General features: G+C 40.7%; 1 protein-coding gene across 1 annotated transcript in view; it reads left to right on the forward strand.

Annotated features, from left to right (window-relative positions):
- Positions 1-25,874, forward strand: part of hcn1 (hyperpolarization activated cyclic nucleotide-gated potassium channel 1) — a 124,296-nt gene that overhangs the window by 37,677 nt on the left and 60,745 nt on the right. Inside the window, exon 3 of the mRNA XM_077194132.1 lies at positions 18,405-18,566. Coding sequence (XP_077050247.1) covers positions 18,405-18,566 — 162 coding nt within the window. The remainder of the gene's footprint in view (positions 1-18,404; positions 18,567-25,874) is intronic.

Below are 25,874 nucleotides of genomic sequence, written 5' to 3' on the forward strand. Positions count from 1 at the left end.
CTTCAATTACAATAAATGTATTAAAGACTGTTTTCTTAAAATGCATTTTTTCTCATGCACTGAGTCAGAAATCCCCACTTCAGTAGCACTTCGATGTACCTAACTTCACAGTTTTATTCCAATCTATATTCCAGCGGGGGTTTTTTTTTTACTGAGGGTTTTGTTCATACATCTTTGACCTGATGATATTTTAATCCTTAAAACATGGTGATTTTTTTTCTTCTTCTGTGGCTGTTGACAGTATTTTCTGGTTTACAAAGGATCTATGGAGTGATAAAAAGATATATCAAAAATCCCTTTTACCTTTGATTCAACAAAATGAAACAAGGGTTTTATCCGATTTTCAGATTTTAGGTCTGGGAGTGTATGCAAATTAGTTCATATTTAGTTAGGTAATGCTTATTTGCATATTTAAACTTATTTAAATTGTTTTCAATTCTTATGCACATTTTTTTTTTTTTGCAAGTATGGTAACATCTTACCCTATTCACCAGGGGTGTCTGGTGACTGGTCAGCCACTAGTTTGATAAGCACTATGTATGTTAGCATACGTTCCTTTATCGTTATTTTCTGTATGCGATGCCCATGTGATTATATTTTTCCTTGCTTTATGAAAGACTGCTAATCAATGTAAACATTGACAAATAAATAAATCATCCACTGTATTTTGGCTATGTTAGACTTGCAAAATATGAAAGAATTTAATCAATCCAGCTTTCCCGTATTTGCCTTTTTAATAGCTCTCATTGTTCACGTTGAAGATGTACAGAATGATACATCAATGAAAGCGGGAAGCTTGAACAAGATCTACCTAGTTTAATGTTACACTTATAACAAATGAACTGAGCAGAGGCCAGATATTTGATATAAATGTTTAGGCCTCTAGGCCATAGAAAACTAATTCGATATGTGAACTTTGATATCATCGTTGCTTTCTGCTAATGAGTGTACACAGTCAGGGCCATAGCTAGGGTATCCAGGGCCCTGAAGCAGGTTGTTGCTGTAGGCCCCCTTTAAATCATGTTCCGGGGCAGATGCCCCCCCTGTGTTGATGTTCCCCCTCGTCACCACCTTTCGCCCCACTAGCGCCGGCCCTGTAAGTCGTAAATGGAGTAAAGCTGTTTTAACTGAAGCTAGCAGTGTGTGTTGTTGTTTTGTCCCATGCTCTTGTGTTACATCCAATAATCGATTGCCTCTACCCTCAGACCATAAATAAGGTCTGTTTGGCATTGAAATATGAGGACTTGGGCATTATTGGTTTCAGTGTTTGTTTTAGAAACCTTCCACACCAGGCTGGTTTTCAAATAACATACAATGTAAGCTGCTAATGTAACATGGGCCCTTTGTCTCATGTTATTATTGATAGGTTTGTAAAGTATCTGTTCTAATTCTCTCCTTTGAAAGTCACCATAAAAAGCATAAAATAAAAAAATGGCACTATATACTTTTATATAATATATATATATATATATATATTTTTTTTTTTTAATAATAACATGAATAAGAACATGTATAACAAATGTTTTGGAGAGTTATGGTGGATGTATATATATACACACAGTACTTACTCAGTGTTTTGAACCATTTTGACGGATAGACCAGATAGTACGAAGTAGCCAGGGTGAATTAAGAGAGCTGCTCTGTGCCTTGTTCAGGCCTAAGTGTACCACAGCTCAGATTAAAAGAGCAGAGGAGTTGAGGTTATCACGCTTCTGAGACTAAAATAGACCCAGACCGGCCCAGCCCAGACCGAGATGTGCAGGGAGGATGCGCCACTTAGGGCAAGTAAAGAGGGAGAGATCAGGCAGCAAGAATCGTTCATCATTCATCATCGTTCCACACCAGCACTCATTCCAGCCCAGCACGTGTTTTTACACCCTTCATGAGAGTCCATGTTCCTCCACAGTACTGAAACAAACCAATGAAGAGAAGGAAAGGTTAGAAAGAAACTTGTCTTTTACATCTGAAGAAGATATCTGAACAAATGCAAGCAGTGCTTGAACACACAAAAGTCGATGCTGATTAATGTTTTTATGCAGCTGCTGAGGTGTTTTGGGTGGTTGCTAGGGCATTGCTACAGTATGTGGTTGCTAGAGTGTTCTGATTAGTTGCTAGGTCATTGTTATGGTGTTCTGGTTGCTAGCATTGCTACATGGTTTCTTAGGTGTGATTGGTGGCTCAAGAGTATTACTATGCTGTTGCTTGAGAGTTCAGGGTGGTTTTTAGGGCATTGCTATTAGGGGTGTCACGATTCTCCATATCCTCGGTTCGATTGAATTTTCGATTCGATTCTCGATTTTTACATTTACTTTTTTTAAAGCCGAAACCGGCCAATCAGGATGCTCTCTGTCTTACATGCGCTTCATGAGGCACACACGCAAGATCTCTCGCTCTCTCCCTTTCTGCCGTGCGCGCGCTATACGGTTTGGAGCACAGTTTTTTCTGTCTCGCATGCGCTCTCTTGCTCGCTCACTCTAGATTCCGTGAGATTTTAACTAATTTGCGTGCATCAGGGAGTTCTGGGAGTCTCCCGCATATTGATAGCAGTATCAATATGCGGGAGACTCCCGGAACTTCCGCGAGACTTGGGATGTCTGCAAACTGTGGCTTTTTTGAAGCACGAACGTTGTCAACATAACTCACTGGAAATCAAAAAAACGTCCACACCTGCGACTTCAATGAAAAAGGAGGGGGTTCAAGTTCTGTTGATGGGTCTCCTGCATCTGCAGTTGCCATGCTATCTTTTTAGTGGCTGTAGCTAAGTTAGAGGAGGTTGAGCACAGACTTGCAGCACTTCAACACGCGTGTTTTTTTCTGCTTGGCATGCCGACGTTTCTTAGATATTGGTGGTCCTAGCGCATTACTTTGCAGTTGCCAAGGAGTTTAGGGTGGTTGCTATGGTGTTCTGGTTGCTAGGGCACTGGTACACTGTTTCTTTGGTGTTCTGGTTGGTTCTAGGGCATTACTATACAGTTACTAGGGAGTTCAGGGGGGTTGCTAAGGCATTGCTATGCAGTTGCTAGGGTGGTCCACATGGGGGGGTTGGGTGTTATGGGTGGTTGCTAGGATGTTATAGGTGGTTTCTATGGTGTTCTGGTTGCTAGGGCATTACTATGGAGCTGCTAGGGGATTAATTGTGCTTGCTGAGGCTTTGGTATGCATTTGCTAGGGTGGTCCACCCTAGCTAAGTTAGAGGAGGTTGAGCATAGACTTGCAGCACTTCAACACGCGTGTTTTTTTCTGCTTGGCATGCCGACGTTTCTTAGATATTGGTGGTCCTAGCGCATTACTTTGCAGTTGCCAAGGAGTTTAGGGTGGTTGCTATGGTGTGCTGGTTACTAGGGCATTTGTGCACTGTTTCTTAGATGTTCCAGTTGGTTCTAGGGCATTACTATGCAGTTGCTAGGGAGTTTAGAGTGGATGCTAAGGTATTGCTATGTGTTTGCTAGGGTGGTCCACATGGGTGCTAGGGCATTCTGGTTGGTTGCTGTGGTGTCCTGGTTGCTAATTATTAACACCACCAATGATTGTTTCAAAACAAGTTAGATACTACATATGTTGTGAGGTCCTGTTTTTATTCTGGTTATATAATTCAAAAGAACAAAACAAACAGAAGATCTTTTTCAAAAGGCCATAAATCACCACCAACATGCTGTGGCTCACAGGAAAACCCACTAATGGATAAAAGATTAAAGAATCATTTTTGTTCCATGTGAAAAGATTTTATACGATAAAGATATTTAATCCAATTCCAAGTAACAAACATCAGAATGTCACAACATTAATACGGCGAGCTTGAAATGCACCACAGATGGACAGACACGTGAGGGAACACGTTTGTTGTCTGTTCCATTCTTAACCGAATGCAGAAGCCAGATTATGGCGAAAAACAATGTTTACAAGTAGGCTTACTAAATATCCCATATCTTATCAAAGAGAATAAATCGCTGTGCCCTCTTCCCCTCATGCTCATCTGATACATTAAAATTCAGCAGGACGTCCCAGATTTCAGCAGTCAGCACACTGAATCATGATGCTCTGACAACTCCTGAACTTTTGCAGACCTTTTCTGTGTTTACGAAGAAAGAAAATGCATTTATTCTGTTGGTGAAAGATGCTGCAGCGAGATGACCTTTGGATCAGCTGCCTTTCTCTTCACAAAGCTTTTGAACTTCAGTAATCGAAGTGTCAGATGTTTTGTGCTCTGAGGTAAAACATAGCCGGCAGGGTTGAGTTGCCAAATCCTTTCACACACACACACACACACACACACACACACACACACACACACACACACACACACACACACACACACACACACACACACACACACACACACACACACACACACACACACACACACACACACACACACACTGAAGGAATGTTTTCATTGATCGTTACTTTAGCTTGAATTAATAATGTCTCAAGTCACTAAACATCAGGGACTCATCAGAGAAAACTGCCTCCTAATTTAAAGTCTGGACTGTTACATGGCATTTCTATTATAGGTCTGAGCTTAGTAAACAATACATGGTGTGTCTATGTATGTGCATGCATCATAAAACTGTGTTTTTTATAGTTGCAATTCTCTTAAAGAAACAGTTCACCAAAAAAATGTTTAATTATGCATCATTTACTCACCTTCATGTTGTTCCGAAGTGTTTGGTTTTTCTTTTTTTGTGGAGCACAAAAGGACATTAAAATTCTGTTAAAAAAATCTGTAAAACAATGCTTCTAGTGAATTTAGGCACCAAAATATTCTAATTTACAGTAAAAAAAATGGATATTCATTTTGAGATTACATTTAACAGTGTACAGTATATTAGGGTTTTGAGCATTAGATAATATAAATGTCAGAATAGGACATTTTAATATCAAAATGCAACATTAAATATCCATTATCTGATGATATACACAGTATATCCAGTATCAACTGATACAATACATAAACAAATCTGTTATGGTAGGAAAATATTGTGCATCCCTACAATTTCACTTTACTCATACCTCACATTTTCCTCTACTTCTTGTGCTGTTTTAATGTGCTTTTCACTCCATTTGAATCTTCACATCTATCACTATTCCCCCTCCCCACAATAAATCCCTCATCTTTCGTTTTTCGGTATTTCTCACGCATATTTCACTGACAGCATAGGCCACCCATCGGTTCTCTTCTCTGTAAGACTGTCAGGTCGGTGTGAGTAGGACGTGAAAGTGCTAAATGGCTCCATGATGGGCTGAATCAGAAGGTTTAATGACAGCCGGTGAGGCTGCGCTCAAAGTTCTAGCCCATTCTCTGTCACCCCATGGGGTTCCGGTTCACAGGCCCTCACGGAGCGCAGAGAGGCTGATGTCATTTCCATGCGGCAGTTTGCCAAGCGCACTGTAAAAAGCCTTCTTCCTCTAGAACAGTAAGAACCCCTCAAAGCAAACGCAGTGAGTCACATTTCCTCTTCTGCGCAAAGCCCTTCCACTTCATTTAGCTTGTTAGATTGTGTAAAGATTCTTACCCAAGATTCATCTTACCCTGAAATCAGTAAGCAAAACATGGCTGTATAAAGCCGAACAAATCAACATAATGTTATACCACTAATATGGTTATTACTGTATTTCAAGATTTCCACTAATTAAAGATTTTATATGTATGTATATATGTATGTATATTGCAAACCTACTTCTGAATATGTTTTGAAGCCACTGTATATAGAAACAACACCAGATTTTTTCGGGGAATAACAAAGGAAGGACATACCTGCAGCTATTTTCTTCCTTTGTCATTGTAATGAGTCCAGTCGTGGATTTTAATCCCAGCAAATTAGTCCCTGTTAATCCTTGATAACCTTTTAATAGAGGTTATACACATACACAACGTCCAGTTAGAGTAACAGAAGCTATGTCAACACACAGTACTGGATTAGATGATACCTACAGCATAAGAAATGTTAAAATTATGAAGTACTCTTTTATGCATGCAGTGTCTCTAAACAGAGCTGTTATGAAGATACAGCTAATTCTGTTAGAATGAGTTTGCTTACTGTGAACTGACTAATAAACTCTTTAATGAGGATTAGAGATTCACATACGCAAATCTGATTGGGACAATCGGAATGTCTCTTTATCATCTACAAATCTCTCTCTATCTCTCCTTGTCCTGTGATATTTATATTGCAACACAGGGTCACTGGAAAAACGTGCCTGGGGCAGCATTTCTGCAAAATGATTACATTGCTCGTTTTGCAACACTGTCAAAGTGTCTTTTACCATGACTTGTGTTTCACTGGTTTTGTACCCGAGCGCTTTGCTTCACATGTGCAGTGCTGTACCAGGTGAGCTACAGAGTAACCTTATATGTCTCAAAAGCCATACATATGGAGCTGGTTATTTAAAGGTGCTCCAAGCGATGTTGGGTGACGTCACTTCTTGTTGACGTTCGAAGTATTGTCAAACAAAACGGAGGCTAGCTCGACCCTCCCTCCTCCTCATCCCATCCCCTCCCCCTCCCTTCCGTTCTTCTTGAAACAGGCTTTTCCGATGTAAATTCGGCACTTCATGCGTTCCTTCTCCTTTTCCTTCTTCTTTGCTATTTGTTCATCGAAACTCCATCTATTTGGTCGTGTGTCGACCATATCAAATTTGGATATTGTATATTTGGACTTCCCTTTTGAGTGAACTCGTGCTGCGTCGATGACGCCTTGGGAACGCCCCTGCGTGATATCGTCTGAAGCACGTATGTCAGCTAGTCCGACCAGGAAAGGATAAAAGCACATCCAGTCTGACCGGCATTAGCTTCTGTGCCTCAGCAAGCGCTCTATATCAAAACTGTCTGTCTATTTACTGTTGTCTGTTCACAAGCATTCTCAAGTATATTATGGCGAAAGAGATGTTCGAACTGTGTGCTTCTCCCTGCCCGCGCTATTTAACGGGTGGGGATATACTGAGCATTGGAGATGAACAAGATAAGGGAGAAGAGGATTCGCCACTTCTTTCCCCAGCATATGAGGAGCTATGAGGAGGTGGAGGCGGTAACTCGTGCCGTGGCAAAATTAAATATTGTGGACGGCCGAGAAAATGGGCGCTTGTCCTAAAAGCAAACTAGATGAGCGCTTCCTATCTTCTAATGTATCACCTCCATCAAGGGGCTTTCCATTTTTTCCCCGATCTGCAGAGGGAGCTGTCTAGATCGTGGAATAAGCCATATTCGTCCAGTCTTATTCTGATATAAGGGGGCTAAAAGAATATGGCTGAGGGACGATGCCCCCGGCTGAACAGACGCTTGCTAGCTATATGTCTCCCGGTTCAGCATCGTCCCTGAAGGCTCCAGTGATACCCACTAAGCCACTCAAAACAACATCTAATTTAGTGGGTAAAGCATATACGGCAGCAGGTCAGGCCGGAGCATGCCTTCACACAATGGCATTGTTACAGGCATATCAGGCTGATCTGCTGAAGGATTTGGATAAGAGCGAGGGAGTCTACAGATCTGTCTTCTGGTCTCTTCGGCGACTGTGTAAATACGGTCGTCGAGAGGTTCCAGGAGGCCAAAAAGCAATCGGAGGCATTTAAAAAGTATCTCCCTCGCTGCACCCAGCCCCATGGGGCTGCTGGGCGTGAGCAGCCCCAGCCGTTCAGCTCCTCATATAGAGCACAACAAAAAGAGTGTCGCGTCCCATGCTCCTCCTCAAAAATCATGGGGGCCGGGCCGACACTCTCAGCCGAAGCCTTCAAAGAAGAAGCTGGATCTGAGGACCGTTCTTCTAGCTAAGAAGGCTTCGGCTCAGAAAAGGTCCTGACGCCACAGGAGTCAGACCGCTGAAGGCAGCCCCGCTCAGGCTGCAGGGCATACGCATTCTGAAATACATCGATGACTGGCTGGTTCTGGCTGAATCAGAGCAGTTAACGGTTCGGCATTGAAATGTTGTATCTTCGTATGATCAAGATGACGCGGCGGACATTTCCTCCCAGACCTGAGGCGCCATCATGTGCTTGTCCGTACAGACAACACATTGGTGGACTCTTACATAAATCGCCAGGGGGGTCTATGTTTGTGTCCACTTTGCAAACTGGCGCACAAGATCCTCCCGTGGTCCCTTGGGAAAATACTCTCTCTGAGGGCAGTGTATATCCCAGGGTCCCAGAATAAAGGAGCTGAATACCTGAGGCTGAGGCCAGGGGATTGGAGAATCCACCCCGAGGCGGTGGAGAAAATATGTGAATTTTACGGCCAAGCAGAAGTGGATTGCAGCTGGACATTGGGGCTGGACCCTGGGGCTGGATGCTATGGTGCAGACGTGGCCAAGGCTACGTCTGTACGCATTTCCCCCTGTTGCTCTGCTCCCAGGAGTTCTGGAGAGAGTACACCAGGACGGAATAAGTCTACTGCTAGTAGCACCACGCTGGCCGAGTAGAATTTGGTTTGCAGACCTAATTCATCTCCTCGACGGCCCTCCCTTGGAGATCCCGATCAGGAGAGACCTTCTTTCTCAGGCAGGGGGCATATTACTTCACCCCCGGGCAGAGATTTGGAAACTATGGGTTTGGCCTCTGAGGGGCCCCAACTCATAGAGAGTGGTCTCTCAACTGAGGTTGTTGATCCTCATCTGCACCATCCTAAGCTCCAGACCTCCAGCTACTACGAAATGATATGCACTAAAGTGGAGAGTTTTCACTTTTTGGTGTCACCAGCATCAGTGGGATCCAGTTAACTGTTCAGTTAGTACAGTACTTGAGTTTCTGCAAGATCGCTTTGCTTCTGGTTTATGTCCATCCACCTTAAAGGTCTACGTGGTGGCCATTGTGGCTTTCCACGTACCGGTTGGTAGTACATCATTTGGTCGAGACCCCCTGATCATACGTTTCCTTCGTGGCACCTTGAGGCTGAGGCCTGCAACTCGCACAAGGGTGCCAGCTTGGGACCAGGCAATAGTTTTGGAAGGCCTGTCAGGGGTTCCATTCGAGCCCTTAGAGTCGGTTTCAGAGAAATTTCTGACATTCAAGACTATCTTTCTTCTAGCTATTTCATCCCTCAAAAGAATCGGAGACCTTCAGGCCCTTTCGATTTCTCCCACCTGCCTTGAGTTTGCACCCCGGATGGTCAAGGGATTCTTATACCCTAAACAGGGATACGTCCCTAAGGTTCCGACCAATATTACGAGGCCTATTGTGTTGCAGGCTTTCTGTCCTCCTCCGTTTGCTTCTTCGGACCAGGAAAAAATGAATCTCTTGTGTCCAGTGTGAGCACTGGATACTTATGTCCGTAGGGCTGCCCTGTGGAGAAAATCAGATCACTTGTTTGTCTGCTTTTAGGATCACCTAAAAAGGGTCTTCCAGCCTCTAAGCAGACAATCAGCAAGTGGATAGTTGATACTATCTCTCTTGCCTATGATTCCTCTGGCCATCCATGCCCTTTGGTGGTCAGAGCTCATTCTATTAGGAGTATGGCGGCCTCTAAAGCCTTATTATCAGGGGTTTCCCTTCAAGAGGTTTGTGATGCGGCAGGGTGGTCCTCGCCGCTAACATTTGTGAGGTTTTATAGCCTGGACCTGGACGATGCCCCAGGGTCTCAGGCGCTTCATACTTAGAATGCCGACAGTTTTACAACAGGTAATTGTAAGTATGGTGTATTGGGTATTCTCGTTCCCAAGGCGTCATCGACGCAGCGCGAGTTCCCTCGAAAGGGAACGTCTCAGGTTACGACTGTAACCCTAGTTCCCTGAGAAGGGAACGAGACACTGCGTCGCACTGCCATACTTCCTGCATTCCTGTGATCGACTTAAATTTGGCTATTTCGAAGCTAATGCTGGTCAGACCGGATGTGCTTTTATCCTTTCCTGGTCGTGACGTCATCCGCCCATGACGCTCACTCTCGCCATTGGACTAGTTGACATACATGCATCAGACGCAATCACGCAGGGGCGTTCCACGCAGGGGCGTTCTCTTGTCTGCCAAAACCTGTTTAGGCCCAACAGAGTCGAACGTTAGCAAAGCTAATGTTGTTTTGATCATATTTATGATCACTCTTACGCAATTCCCTCCTTTTTTCCACTGTGTTGTGTTTTCAGTTAGGTTTAGATGACGAATAGCACCCAGGCAGCTGCCAAGGTCACTCTGTATCTATTCAGCAGCCTACTATTTAACAGTAGCAATGTTAATAGGCTAACATGTGTCTTCCTGTTAATCTTTTACTTTTTTGGGGTCTTAAAGCAGTTTTTTTTTGTGTGTGTGTGTGTGTGTGTGTGTGTGTGTGTGTGTGTGTGTGTGTGTGTGTGTGTGTGTGTGTGTGTGTGTGTGTGTGTGTGTGTGTGTGTGTGTGTGTGTGTGAGTCTATTTGGATTTTGTGTCAGTGTATTCGTGGTTAGCTCTGCGCTTGTTTGAATATGCACATTACAACATGAGTTTGACTATAGGGTGCATACTATACAAACAAATATGCTCTATGTAAATTTACAAATGCTTGACTAAAGTACTGCATGTGTAAGTGCTTGATTTTGTACACTAGTAGCCTGCAGTATATACTTATAGTCAATATTCAAGTTAGCATCATATGTCTGTTCCATTAAACGTGATGCTTTTTAGGTAGCTAACTACTTGCCAACATTAACTTAAACAAACTTATCAGCAAGATTTTCTTCAAAATTTTGCTCTGTCATGACAGTAGTTGACCATAGAAGAAGACTGTTCTAAACAACTTCCTAATTTGGCATCACTTATGGCAATACTAATAATGCAGTGCATACTGGGACTAAATTATGACACAAAACACAAAGATGACATTTCTGTCTGCCATCTTACATGAAAATGATTACTGACTTTGTCTCAGTGCATTCTGGGATTGAGCCATAATAAACTGGGTTGCCTCTTTATCACAATAAAACTGCACCTATTACAAAAACATTTAAATGACTAGTTAAATTGGTCAATTTTTGCACACATTTGGTACTTAGAAAGAGTTCATTTTGGACCCTGGAAGTGTATCATTGAGTGCGATACTTCATGTATGTTAGTACAGATATAGTCTCCGATGATATGTGTTTTAGCGGTGGGTGAGTGTACTAAGCATGCATGCGTGTGAGATAGTGCTGGAATGGTGATGGGTCAGGGCGCTGTGAAACATCAGGCCTCACAGCCGTTGGCTAATTTTAGCCCTTGTGCACTGTACACCACTACAGTATCTCTCGCACAGGCAGATTAATAGAGTTACAGAAGCCTCTACTGTATCACTGCTGCTGCCCGAGCCATTCCCAGAGACAGCAGTGGGAGGAGAGAAAGAAAGAGTATGAAGATACAGAAGGAGGTCGAGAAGACGAATAGAGAGGAAAACAAGAGAAAGTATGGAGCTTGAGCAGTGGTTCCTACAGAATTCTGGTTTAACAGGTCATCAGGTTCGCATAGGAATAAATAGGAAATTGATGTGATTAACGAGATTTTCAGTAAAACGTGCAACAGTCTTTTTGGAAATACATGCGCCTGGCGACATTTCTGCAAAAAGAAATTTGTGTTGTTTCTTGCATGTTTCGCGATACTTTCAAACTGAAGCGTCTAGTGAGTGGCACAAAAAGTACATTCAGTTTTAATCAAAACAAATGACCAATTCAGCTACCTTGTATTACGTTGGTTGTTAATTTTACGGCCAAGCTGGAAATTAAATGGTGAGTGGCGCTAAAAGATAAATGCTCTCATTTAAAAAAAAAAAGTGCCACATAAACTAAAACCTACTCTAAACCATGTATTAGTTTAATATGATTTGTATGTATAGGTTTTGGAGTTTTGCTGAAATGCAAGTAGAGGCATGTTTATAATCAGCCTAGGTTGAAAATGTGTTCATAAACTGATTGGATTTAACATGCATTTACCTTAAAGCAAATGCAGATTTATTTTTACTGTGGTAGTTTAATCCACAGAACAAACCTCTCAAAATTACTATGTTGTATCGCTATTATAACCCTTCGATGTCATAGGCTGATAGGTCCTTAACTCAATCCGTTTGCAGTCACATAATTTTTTATAAGGCACAGCTGATTAGTTCCTGCTGTATCAGTAGCCAATGAGCTCACTGCTCGATCTTAAAATACTAGTTCAGCATTTGCTGTAGTAGTTGCAGCATGCTTTCAGAAACCCTACTTCTTCCCCAGGTCCACCTGTCTGCTTCAGGTAATTCATGTATGCTATATTGCACAGCAGCAGCATGTTTTACTTGTGTGTTGTATATGTAATGGTTGGCAGTTGCAATAACCAACAGCAGCAGTAGTGTAGCAGATCTATTCCGACAAGACCAAACATATCAACATTGTCATATCCATTACCATTCCAAACACTCTGAGAGTCGTCATGACAGAAATGCATTCATTTGGTTGCATTCCTCTGGGAGACCTTTGCCTTAGGATGCACTGCTCTCATAAGCCTGATCATACTTCCCATGAGGCACTAGGGCACAGTGGAACACGACTTACAAACCCACTGAGGTTTATACATCCGGGACAGATAACACCATTGTGGAGGAATGCAACTGATACACAATCAAATCACTAACTAGAGGAATCTGCCTCCAAACACCCCAAGCCAAGAAGAGAACAGAAAGATAAACAGACTAGTTTGAGAGGAGAGCGAGCTGGAGAATAATTGATATTAAGTGTAGACCGCCCAAGGCTTGCTCTGGCATTCACCGATCTCTCTGCTTGACTCTATTGCCTACTTATTACCATTATAAACTATTTTTCTTTTTTTATGTCTATTCCTCCTACTCCATTTGGTTTGTTCATCTCCTCCTTTACAGCTGCTCATTTATAAGAAACATCAATCTCACTTTACATTTGATAATTATATGAGTAAATACTGAGAAGTAGCTATTCAAACTCGAAAACTGTGTCATCAGGAGACATGTGGCCTAAAAAGGGGGGGGTTTCAAACTGGAGGCTGGGGGGCCAATGGAAAAGTCAGAAAGTTAGAAAATCAATTTTTTTTATATATAATTTAATAATAACTGAATACTTAATGAGATAATGAGATTGCAGAATATCTGGACTCTGGACTGGCTCATTTGTTCGATCCGTGTCCGTGGCAGTACCTGGTAGGGGTTATCTGATGCTGGTGGTCTGATCTTTTAAGTGCTGTGTGCCCTTCCACCAATAACCTTGAGAATTAATCGCGTGTTCTTGGTTCGCATTCCCATAGTGCTTTAGTTCTAAACAACACTGTTGTTTGTTACAGAGATCAAAGCGGAAACCTGAAAGAAAAAAATGTAACACACATTATTTTTATGTAAACTCCTAAAATAATGTCTTAAAGCTATTATTATTCTATATGGCGAAATTGCTAATCCAATTGAGCTAACTCTTTTATCCAAAGTGACTGACAGGAAAACAATCGCGGAAATGGTGCCTTTGGAGCAACCTGGGGTTAATTGCTTTGTTCAAAGGTAGAATGGGGATAAAATGCAATTAGGATCTCAGTAGCTTTCATGTTGGTGAATCACCTCCAACAACCCTACGTCTCAAACTCAGACATTTATCCTAGAAATACAACATTTTAACTGTTAAGTTATGAAGAATACATGAAGATGTGAACGCAGACACATCTATCTCCAAAATGTGTCCGAAAGCAATTCATAAGCCAAAAAGTATGGATTCCACAAGGCAACCATACTACAGTTGCTTGTACAGACATTAGCATAAACAGCTTCCTTCTACAGCTAGTTTTCCCTTCCAGGTCAAAAAATGGCATGGCTGAGCAATAGTTTGAGGATAATCTTGTAAAGAAAGTTAGTTAACATTAGCTACAGAACATTGCCAGCATATCTAGAGCTAGCTACCTGAATAACAAATTTGCTTTAAAATTACAGCTTGCTACTAGACTGGTTACCACTATAGAGCAATGCAAGAGTGCATGTTAAATATGTTTAGCTGGGCCGCACACTTGCAATGCATTGGCCAAACATTAGTGTCTTCTTTGCAAGGTTTTTAGAATCCTCACCAGAGAAACCTGGTGTCTGTCTGTTTGTGGATATTGACTTAAGATTGGATTGATTCATTGGCTTTGAGGGTCTTTTCCATGTCAGCACTTCCTGATAATTTCAAGGTTAATGTGTATTGACAATATTCTTGACCCCACAGCTCAATGGCTATTACAGCTTTACATTAGGAGGTGCCTCTGGATTTTACTTTTAGACATTAGACATGTAATGTCTGTATCACTTAATTAACCAAATTGAACTGTAAAAATAAGGTTTTCAAACAGTTCAAACCACTCCCTTCTGCCATTGATTAAAAAAAGAGATAGCCCCACCCCAAAATCACACCATTGAACAAGGCACTGTTACTATGTTGATATGACACACTTTAAAGGCATAGAGCTACATTCACAACACATTTAACTTCCATAATGTGATGTATTTTAGAGTAAAAAAGCATGAAATGATGTAGGGCAGGCTTTTTCTCCACCCACATGGCATTGGGTACATTACTATAAGGTAGAGAAAGTAGGTCTAATTATATTTTGATTAAACAATTGACAGTTAGACAATGGACATTTGAGAAAGTAAATATGGTTAATTTGGATGTTTTCTTGAGTATGATGATATATTGAAATATGAGTTCAACTATCAGTTCTCATTAGTAAAATGCATTTGTGACGAAAGAAATTCAACAACCTCTGTATTTCACAAAGAAATGCTTCTGTATCACATTACAAGTGTCAAACTATAAGAAAAATTTGCCAAGACAGTTTGGCAGTCTGTTCTGTTAACACATAATGACGCCTCAGCTTCTTTGCGGTAATTCAAAAATAGTGTGAGACTACAAAAGGTCACCACATCTTACTGTGGGTTTTGTGGAGCATAAAATGAACTTAACCCATCACCGCAGCGTACAGACCCATACCATAAGCGGCCATTAAAACGACATCAAATTCACACCTTAGTAATTCCAGCCGTATGTGGAGAGCAAGAGCAATTTCATAGACATAGATAACAATTACTTTCAGCTTCAAATCCTACCTTAATTTGGCAGGGGAAATCTCCACAGCAATACAGGGTTTATCATGCAAAACCAGTTAACACTGAAGCTGGGAAAAACATAAGTAGAGATCTTTTTTTGGTTGGTCAGTATTGAGTTTCCCAGGCAAGGGCTGTATAATGAAATAACTGGCCCGGATAGAAAAGAAACTGAGAGATGTGTGGAGTCAATGGGCTTTTCATGCAAATGAGGGATGGCTGAATTAGTGAGGGTGCCCACGGAGGCATTCAGGAGAGAAGATCGGCTTTGTTCTGAGCCAGGGCCGTTGAAACCTTTTATCCCATGCCGTTCGCTAACGATGGACGATCGCACTAAGCTATAACATGAGCTTGTCTGATTAACCAAGAGAATCGGTCTCTTTATTCATGTTGGATGGGAGGTGATGTTTAAAAGTTTCATCTTGAATTGCAATGTCAGAATATTTCATAGTAGTGATGTGGCATGCTCTTAAAAAGTCAATATGAAATCAGCATAGGCTCATTGGAATAACTCCATATATATCTCAATTTTTTTTTCTAAAACTCCAAAAACTTCCCTTAACATACAATTCACTGTAGTTTCCAGCTGAAATGAACACTAGTGGCAGTAAAACACCAACAAAATACCTGGTATAGCATTGCACTTGTTACCTACAACAAACCAACATAAAGCGTTGCCAGATTCATGTTCATCTGTTTCAGATCAAACTAAATTCCCCTTTAATGATACTCGCTGGACATTTCACTGGACATGAAAGTGTTGCGAAAGGTGCAAGGGGCAACATAATATAATTTCGCAGAAAATCACGAAGGCACATTTTTCCAATTAACCTGGGTTGATTAAAATGATCTCTTAGTACTTTTTAAATATGCATCCCATATACATCAGTGCTTGTTATTGCAAAGAGAAAAAAAAATATTTGTACTGTAATCTTCTACAAAAAAATACTTTCTTTTGTCTGACATCTCCAATTCCTCTTATTTTCCAAGCCCTAAAATGACCTGTCACACAGAGACCACTTCACAATTCATTCAATTCGCAGTAAATAATAAGTCCTGTCATGCATTTTTACTCCTTGAAAATCCTGTTTCACCCAGAAAAATGTCACATTACGGGAGTAAAATGAATTGTCTGAGAAGTTGTGTTAGTCTAAGTTTAAAAAAGAGGCAATGTGAGTTATATAACAACCACAATCTCTTTCGGTCGACTACACAGAATAAGCAGCAAAACAAAACAAGAATAAATGTGTATCTCTTCACACGCACATATACACTTCCTCTCATCCCCTATCCATTTCTCTGCATTATTTCACTCCGTTTAAAATTGCCATTCGCTTGCATCTTGCCAAGCCTGAATTGATTTTTTCGGCGTTCAAGCCTTTCACCCATCTGAGTCTCTGTTGTGCCAGCACACAGTGTAGTTTGCATATGACTAATCATCTGCCGTGTTTATATGTAATCTCATATCATTTCAGGCCACGTCCCCTGTTTTGTATCTTCCTCTCTCGTCTCCTAGCTGTATCACTCTTGTGAAACTCAAACCATATCTACCTTTGCACAAAACACATGCAAATATCCCAGGCGCTCTCTAAGAAAGACAGGGACTCTTGCAATCGTGTGTAAGAGTACCTAATGTTTCACATAAGTGCATGTGGGCGGCGTTCTCAGTGGTTCTCAACTGGTGGGTCGTGACCAAAACAAGCATTAGGTCTATTTCAACAATGCTATGCAAATAATTAAATGCAAATTACCATAAAATTGTCCATATTTAGGATAGCAAAAATAAGTATGCTTTTAAAGGTGAGAAGGATCGCTCTTTTTATATTCTGTATTTTGAATATTTGGTCCAGTGTTTGTTCCAATCTGGTAAATCCCTCTCCTGCTGTTGTTTATCGGTTTACAAAACAGCTTGGGCTGGTTTACCATAAAAATGTAGCATTAGCATCATGGTGAGTTACACTCAATGTCTAATGTAAAATCTGAACCCTAAAGCAAAACCAATTGAGAACCGCTGCGGAATATCAAACAGCCCTTTTTACTGCAGTTTTATTGATGCAGAGCTATTAAGAATCAGACCTTTTAGTAGGTGAAGATGAGATGGATAACAAATCTTCTCTTCTCTTGTGTTGACTGTTGTCTTTGGGGTTAAACATAATTGTTTTGAATCCTCCAGGGCAGTGACTTTTCAATTCGGAGATGCTGCTGTGGTCCCGTGATGCTCTATTCTCACTGCATTGTTAGCAATATAAATCTACAAAGAGGTGAAAAGGCATGACGTCCTCAGCCCTTTCTACATAGTAATGCAGAAACTGTTCAACATCACACAGGTTATTAAGAACAAGGGCGAGTATAGAGCAGGAAACAGGCTACTTTGAAGGCTTATAGCAGCATTTCAGTCTTACTAAGGCCAGTCCTGTTGTCAGTCCTGTATTAGAGTCCTTAATACAACCACATTCTATAACTGAACTCACACTGGTACATTTTCAGGACTTTCTCGGAAAACACGCTCTGTGTGAATAGAGCCGGACTGTGTGTATATGCGAGAGAGTCAATCTACAGATGCACAAACGCGTGTTTACCGTGTGTTGCCGGTTTTTGTGTGTGGTTTCACTTTCGGTAACTTATAGCGACGGAGATACTCCAGCTCCGCTCGGTAAATGAAGATCTGATGGACGATCTTTTGGCTTGATTGGACTCTTGTCGTATCAAAAGTGATAAGACTTCAGTTTTATGAACGTCGCCATATTTGGATATGACTTTGGCCACTGTCGATATGGTTACTGGTAGGGAATAGGGTCTTGAATCCAGTTTTACGTTCATTCAGACAGTATTCGAGACGGTATGGTAAGTTGTTATTTGAACAGGATGTTTCGAGACTGACATCTGTAAGGAAATGTGGTTGTCAATCCCCCCTAAAAAACTGACTGTGTGAACAAGTTGTTATAGACAAAATTAAATGTACCCAATTTACTTTCTTAATAAATTTCCCTGATTTATTGTACACAATCCATCATTGCATGTTATTCATACAAAGAAAAACTTTTCATAATATTTCAACTTTTTAATATTTTTTATAAATTTTTTAAATATATATATTTTAGAAAGAAATATCTTATGTTTATCAAGGCTGCATTTTTTTGATAAAAAAAAATCCAGTAAAAACTGTAATATTTTTTAAGAATTATTACAATTTTAAAATAATTGTTTTCTATTTTATTATATTTTAAATATAATTAATTCCTGTGATAACAAAGCTGAATTTTAAGCAGCCCTTACTCCCCTCTTCAGTTTCACATGACATCCTGTTTTCTCAATATGCAAAATTGTGATTTGTGTTACTCAACAAAACACCATCCTGTGCAAAAGCTAATTCATTAATGAAACCACTGACCTTTTTCTCCTTGTGTTCCTCCTCCAGATTTTTCATATGACGTATGACCTGGCGAGTGCTGTGGTAAGAATCTTTAATCTGATTGGCATGATGTTGTTGCTGTGTCACTGGGACGGATGCCTGCAGTTCCTGGTGCCCCTCCTGCAAGACTTCCCTCCTGATTGCTGGGTGTCCTTAAACGGTATGGTTGTAAGTATTCAAAACTTTTCATTACTCTTTCAGAACTATTTTGTATTTTGGACCAAATACTGGATGAGGTCGAAATGATCATTTGATCAGTGGATAAGACATGATTTAGTGAAAATGTTCTCTAAATGTTTAACTGCTCTTCATTAAGAAACTTGGTAATGACAGTAAATACATGTTGCATTCACATAGTGTCAGGATTACCGTAATTACAAGATGACATGTGAGATGTTCACATGACGGGACTTACTCGTTTCTGTGGCAACTCTCACGGATCCAAGGGTGGCTTTGTTGGTTATGACAGCAAAATACTTTGTGACATAAATTCACCTCCAGCGAAATACAGAAGAACAAAGAAAGCACCTGGTTACAATGGTAATATTAAAATGGCATACTATGGTCGTTGGCAAACTAGTCTCTTTTGTCCATCTGCTGATTCTCTGATGCATACAAAACTGAAAAGCACTAATGATAAAATCATTTTTGAGGCACGTTGTAACAAATAAACTAGATATTTCACAAACAGAACTATTTACACCATGTACACATTAATACCTCAATTCAGCAAAGATGCATTTAATATATCAAAAGCACAATAGAAAGATTTATAATACAAAAGATTTTGGTTTCAAATAAATGCTGTTCTTTTGAACTTTCTATTCAATCAAAGAATCCTCCAACAATGAATCATGGTTTCCATAAAATTATTTAGCAGCAAAACTGTTTTTCAACATTGATAATAATAAGAAAAATATTACTGATATCAAGTGCTTAGTTCATTTAGATAAACAAACATTCTGAACACAAATTTACACAAACTAGGGTGGATTGCTCGCAGGGGCGTGTCTAGGGGGAGGCTGGGGGAGGCAGTGCCTCCCCTAGGATAAGCCCTGCCTCCCCTGAGAAATTATCTGTCCATCTGATGATAAATTAAGATAAAAGTGGATTGTTTTGTGCATATTTTCCCATCGCTAGCGCAAGGGTCTGACCCAACAAAAATCCAGTTAGGCGCTGTTTGACAGTGTGCGCGTGCTTCGGACGTATACGCACTCAGAAAAAGTGCATAATTATGTGAGAACAGAACGCCAATGAAATGTTTACCTGTCAAAGCTTTAAAGCACGAGCAAATAATGAACTTTTGTGATTGCGAATAAGTGCAGTGTCCTGTGAGTTTAACTCTACCGCTGCATTAACATGTGATGTGAATGTATGTCGAGTATTGGGACTGCAGCTGATAGAATGTGCGCTGTAGCACGATACTATCATATTATACTATATCATATTTTAGTTTCCATGCGCTTAATGTGTTTCCACAACAATGTTAGTGAGTAAATCTACTGAAATGGCCAAATGATGAATGAGAGAAAGCCGTGTGCAGTGCGTATGCTATATGTAGAATATATTTAGTTGCTCAAGCAAGTGGTAAAATATTTAACCATGTATTTATATTAAAATCTGATTCGCAAACATTTTAAATTAAAACTTAAAATTGACAAAAACAGCAGACTCATACCTTTTCTTTTGCATTTAAATTTTAATACAATAAATCCTGCATTTCACAAAGAACTTGTTTTTCCACCTCCACGAATGAGACTAGTATCGTTCATTATGTCGCCTTGTTGAGGTAAATTGTAGTCTTCCTTGCTTTACCCCGGTCTTAAAGTAAAAAGATGACTGTGAAAAATATAAGTATGCAATTAAATACATCTATCTAAGTCTATTTTGACTATAGATCTCAAAACTCCTCCAGTAGCCCCTTAAATAAAAAACGAACAGTCCTAACCAGAACGTTCATTAAATTTTTTTTAACCTATTGCTTTTCTGTTGGCCGTTATTGGTGGTGTGTCAGTCTGCTGCCGGATCACTTTAACAACCATAGAGCGCAGCAGTCACAGTCACTCTGCACACAGACGATATAGATTTTGAATCTGTTGGCAGCTCGTATTAAAAGTCTCACTGATCACAACTTTGTTCTTTTCTCATTTAATGCTAGTGTGTACTTAATAAGCTTTTCCTGAAATTCTTGTGGTTAAACAGTTAAGTTTTGTGTGCACTTTTTTTTGTCATTTTAGCAGGCTATTAATTTGTTGGGTAGCTCAGGCTGCTTAGCTAGCTGCTAGTCACTCACTTAAGTTGCGAGTCTCTAGTCACTGAAGTTGGCACTGACTGACTGAAGTCAATGAAGTAGGCTTTTGGATTTAATAATTAGACCAGTTTTTATTAAACATAAAAAATGCATAAGTGGCTCATTAAAAAACAGGCACCTTGTCCTTCGCCCTCCATACAAGCTGTCTCTGTTGAGCTCAGCTCACCTGCTAGCAACAGTGACCATGCTGCCTCTGACAAATCCAGTACCTCTGCTTCCGACACCGAGCAGAGCCTTGTTGCATCCACAACGGTAAATCCTCCAAACGCATGTCCTCCACAAAATCCACATGCACCATCCTCCAGCTCTGCATCTGTGTCGGAGCCAGCAACATTCTGCCCTCCCCAAAACAGACAACCCTCCTCCACCTCCAGTCACAGAGCCCGCTGCAGTCACAGAGCCCGCTGCAGTCACAGAGCCCGCTGCAGTCACAGAGCCCGCTGCAGTCACAGAGCCCGCTGCAGTCACAGAGCCCGCTGCAGACAGCGCTTCTTCCGAGTCCGATTTGAGCGCTTCATCCGAGTCTGTTTTCATGTGTGCCGAGTCTGATTCAGTGAGTTCTGTTCCCGCTCCTCAGCCGTCTGCTACGCCCCCTGTTATGTGTCCTGTTCCTTTTCCCGCTGTTTCCCCAGTCAGAAGTCTTGTCTCGCCACCCTCAGCTTCCCCTGTCGTGATTCCCTCTCCGTCGTCCACTGTTCCTCCTGTCCCTAATCAACCCCGGACTGTTTCCTCCAAGACTCCTCATGTGTCCCGATCCAAACCTGCCCGGATTCCTCGCCCTCAGCCCGTTTTCCGAAGACCCCCAGCACACCCATCCACCCTGGACCACCCCCCATGAACTCTGTGTTTCCTCCGCCACCTCTTCCTTGTTTGTTATTTTTATTGTTGCATCCTAACCCTGTTGTTGTGTTTTCGTGTTTGCCGTTACTGTTATTTGTCATGTTTTGTTGGTTTGTGTCAATGTCTCAGTCTGTCATGTCCCGTGTTTGATGTCCCCTTGAGGAGCGTCTGGTAGCCGCTCCTTAAGGTGGGGGTTCTGTCATGATTCTGCCCTTGTGTCCTTGATTTTCTATTGTCTTGAGGCAGGATCATGACAGAATCATGTTTTGTGTGCAAGCACATGGTCTTGTTTTGAGCCATGCTTGTGTTGTCTCGTTACGTTACCCCGCCCCCTTGTTATCCTCGTCTCGTCATTATTGTCTAGTCAGCTTCACCTGTCTTTGTCATTAGTGTCTCCCTATTTTATCCCCTTGTGTTTGCTGTCTTGTGTCGGTTCATTGCCAAACGTTACTTGTGAGTATCCTGTGAAAGTCTTGTCATTGAAGGTCTAGTCATTGTTAGTATCTCTCGAAGTGTTGTTTGTTTTCTAGTATTTTGTCAGTGTCGTTGTCTAGTTAGTCACCCAAGTCCTGTCTTGTTTTGCCCCCTCGTGGGCTTTGTTTTCCCCTTTTTGTCTTCAATAAATTGTGTGAAGAGCATTCAGTCTGCTTTTGGGTTCGTCAATCTGCATCCACGTAACAGGGCGTGTGACTCATAACTTTAGACTCCTAATGTGTTTTACTAAGAGTACTTCACGAAACATTTAAGCCCTAAAAGTAGCACCTACGTCTGGGACAGTTTAGAAGAAACAAATTAATTTACCTCTTGTCTACAAACTTGACTTCAGATTCATTTAAAAAACTCTCATCCTTCTCGGTAGCCTACTCGCGTAGCACGTCTTCTCACAAGCAAACACAGGCAATCACCGTGATCTGATATATATGAATCTGTCAATAATAATATCATCATCATATTATTAATGTTGACCTGGTTTGATTAACTTTTATGTGATAGCCCTATAGTCTAATAGGGGCCCTGTGCCTATCGCTGGGTTCCTGGCTTAGAAAAAGATCTGCACTAAAACAGATTGTGTGTAGTATAGCTTAATTTTGCGCCGATTTTTTCAATTGTTTATGTTGCCCCCCCAAACAAGCCAAATGCCCCCCCAAACATGACATCCTGGTACCCCCTCTGATTGCTCGACATGTTGACAGACAGTCTCTTCCTGTCTAAAGGCCTCGATATACTTCAAGTGAAATTGGTGAACGAACTGGTGTGACGTCATTTTGAACAAAATCAGGCCAAAACGAAGTTCATTTTGTGTTTGATTCGGAAGGTCGAAAACAGCTTGCCAAAGCTGGTAAACACCTTCGAACTACCATTGGTCCGTGGCGATGATGTAATAGTTAGGTGTGCTCTGAGGCTCCACCTTCTTTGACGTGGAAATTTTCTCTGGTTCATTTTTTCTGTCCAGTACCTCGAGGTCAGACATCGCGAGTAAAAAGATGAACTGGATATAGCTGAAAATTAAGTTGTAATTCTAATTGAAAGAGACACTTTTTCATGTTTAATACTGTAGCGCTGCTTAGGGCTGCACGATTAATCGTTAAAAGATCGCGATCTCGATTCAACCCCCCATGCGATTCTTAATCCTGCATTTCTATGATTCTGCCAATGATTAAACGAGATAACGTGCTAAGGGTGGAATGGATCACACTTCGGTTCTGCGGTTCGGCACGCATGTGATTCGCGGATTAACTGCTAAATATAACCATCAGAGAGTGAAAGTTTATCATTTGGACATGTATTGTCTTGCCAATTTACACATTCAAACAATTTTAATCGCAGAAGAAGAGACGAAAACCGGGACTCGCGCGTTATCTGTGCGCACAGCCCTCAGCCACACACACTCGAAGCGCACAGAGAGAGAGAGGCGCGTGTCAGACAGCGCTCGAATACAGAATTGATTCCTCTTTCGCGTTTCCTTGCCCTTGAACGGACACATAAACATAAAATTGTCAAAATACCTGTCTAAATGGACGTCTCAACAACTGTTCTCTCGTTTATGTCATAAGTGAACAGAAAGAAATGGATGTTTGTCATTTTTTTCCAGTCTGTGCAGTCGGTCTTAAAGTGACAGCACACACTTAATATACACTGTTTTCTCTGTTATTGATATTATTGATATTGATATTAATAAAACAACAAAATACAGCTTTAACAAAGATGAAACTATATTTAATTTATACAGTGAACAAATAGTGTTATTTTACATTTAGGCTTAATTTCTGTACCTGAATACTACTGTTAGACTTTGTAAACTTTGTTATTTAGTATTCATCTCTGCTTGTAATTTGTGTATTTGTTCTTATTTTATTAATGACTGTTCACTTGTTTTAAATAATCAGTGAACTTTATCAGTTAGGCTATTCGTTTTTAATGTAGCTATCGAAAAACTTCAATTATTTAAAAAAAAAACTTCATTTATTTAAGTAATAAATGAAAAGCAAAGTTATATTATAAAACTTATCTCAATTAAAAACTTATCCTAAACTACAGTATGAGATGGTTAAAAACAAAACTGCTAAATCACAAAGTACCAGCGGCTAGACGAAACAAACTTCTATAAAAGCAATATCCAAAACTGTCTGTGCTGGCAAGGAAATACCCATTATCACTGTTACAAGTCCCCCATCAAAAAGGGTTTTTAGCACGGGGGGGGACAGATGTTTAGATGTTAATGTTATCTTATGTTCAACAACATAAAGCTTTAAAATGATTCACTTTAAGAGGTCTAAAATAAAGAAAAGAGATTGTTACTCCTGCACTTTATTATACGGAATGTCCTGTGTTTTTTGTTGCTGTTTTTTTTGTACTTGAGTGCAGTCAATTTTGATTGAAAAAATGAGAATCGTGTAAGAGATTCGTGATCTCAATTCCCATGGAGAAAAATCGTGATTCACATTTTAGCATGAATCGTGCAGCCCTAGCGCTGCTTGCTTTTAATGAATCTATTGAATAAAATGGTTTATAAATAAACGTAACGTGACGTTACTGAAGTGCCGAATTGCAGAGCTCGTGCAAACATTGATATTGCGATGGTCAGATACTTTCTTAACTACTGTTTTTTCACAGCTGTCATTTTTGTTTATGTTGTTATTGAAAGGAAAGCATTTAGCATTAACATTTATCTAAACGGCGCTCTCAGCAGCTTGTGTGGCATCAGGATGATTGCTAACGGTATACCGCCACTCACGTATTTCAAACCTCTTTTTACCCCAAAACGACGAGCGAAGATTAACTTTGCCGTGAGTATATCAAATGCCTTAAGTGGGCGATTCTTGGCCAGAATAAGCTGTAATGTGCAATGGCAAAACCTTAAGACATTGAATTTCAAAGACTTTTTACCTAGCTAGACATTACTGTTAAAGTAATGGTGCTTTTACACGACGACACAACGGTCAAATGTGAAAATTTAGTTTTTAACTTTAAATTTCTTTGACCAAGTCATGAACGGACGTCTGAAACAACTAACACAACACGATAACATCAGTTAGTTAGAATAATGTGTTATAAATGAAACAACCCTGAGCATATGAATATTTGGACTTGCACGTCCCATTGCTGTTAAAATCCAAGATGCACTGGGAAGAACATTTTATACTTGACCTTTATCAAACGGGAGCTGTTCAACTAATCAGGACAGATGGCTCGCTGTAGTTTTTCACCACACATCATGTTGGTGCTAAACGGATGTTAAAATGCCAAGACTCTTTTTCTTTCTTCTCCCAGCTTTACGAATGAGTTCAACTCATATTCCAGGTCAAATAGCAGTGCTGGTAAAAGCATTAGGCTTTTTTTAGTAAGTCAGATTTCTCTGATTCCCACTAACAAAGATTATGCATTCACTTTGTGTGCGCAGAAATCAGCAGACAGCATGTGCAAATCTCTTTGCATATTCTTCTGAGCCTGTTAGCTTGGCATCACATTAGATAGCAGGCTTGGGTGATGGTGGTGCTGGGGTGATATGGCTGTCCGTGGTTATACAACCATATCCCCCCTCAAGTGCTACAGGGCTCAATCTTACTTTGAGGGGCTCTGTGTGATACTGTGGGGCCCTCGGCTCTGGAGGGCCTTATCGGGAATCATTGATATTTGTGTTTTGAAATGTTGCGAAACCTCTGGGTATATTGAATGTGACATTCTGACAAATTAAAGTTAAAGCCTCAGCCATGTCTGCTTTCTAATAGAAACATTTGACGTCAAATGCACTACTTGCCTCTTCAACCCAGACGAAATAGATGGAAAGTATGCATATGATAACACACATGAAAACAAGTCCTTTG

This window comes from Siphateles boraxobius, unplaced genomic scaffold, assembly GCF_051911475.1.
Source record: "Siphateles boraxobius isolate OS27281-9 unplaced genomic scaffold, OSU_SipBor_1 11, whole genome shotgun sequence".
Lineage (NCBI taxonomy): Eukaryota > Metazoa > Chordata > Actinopteri > Cypriniformes > Leuciscidae > Siphateles > Siphateles boraxobius.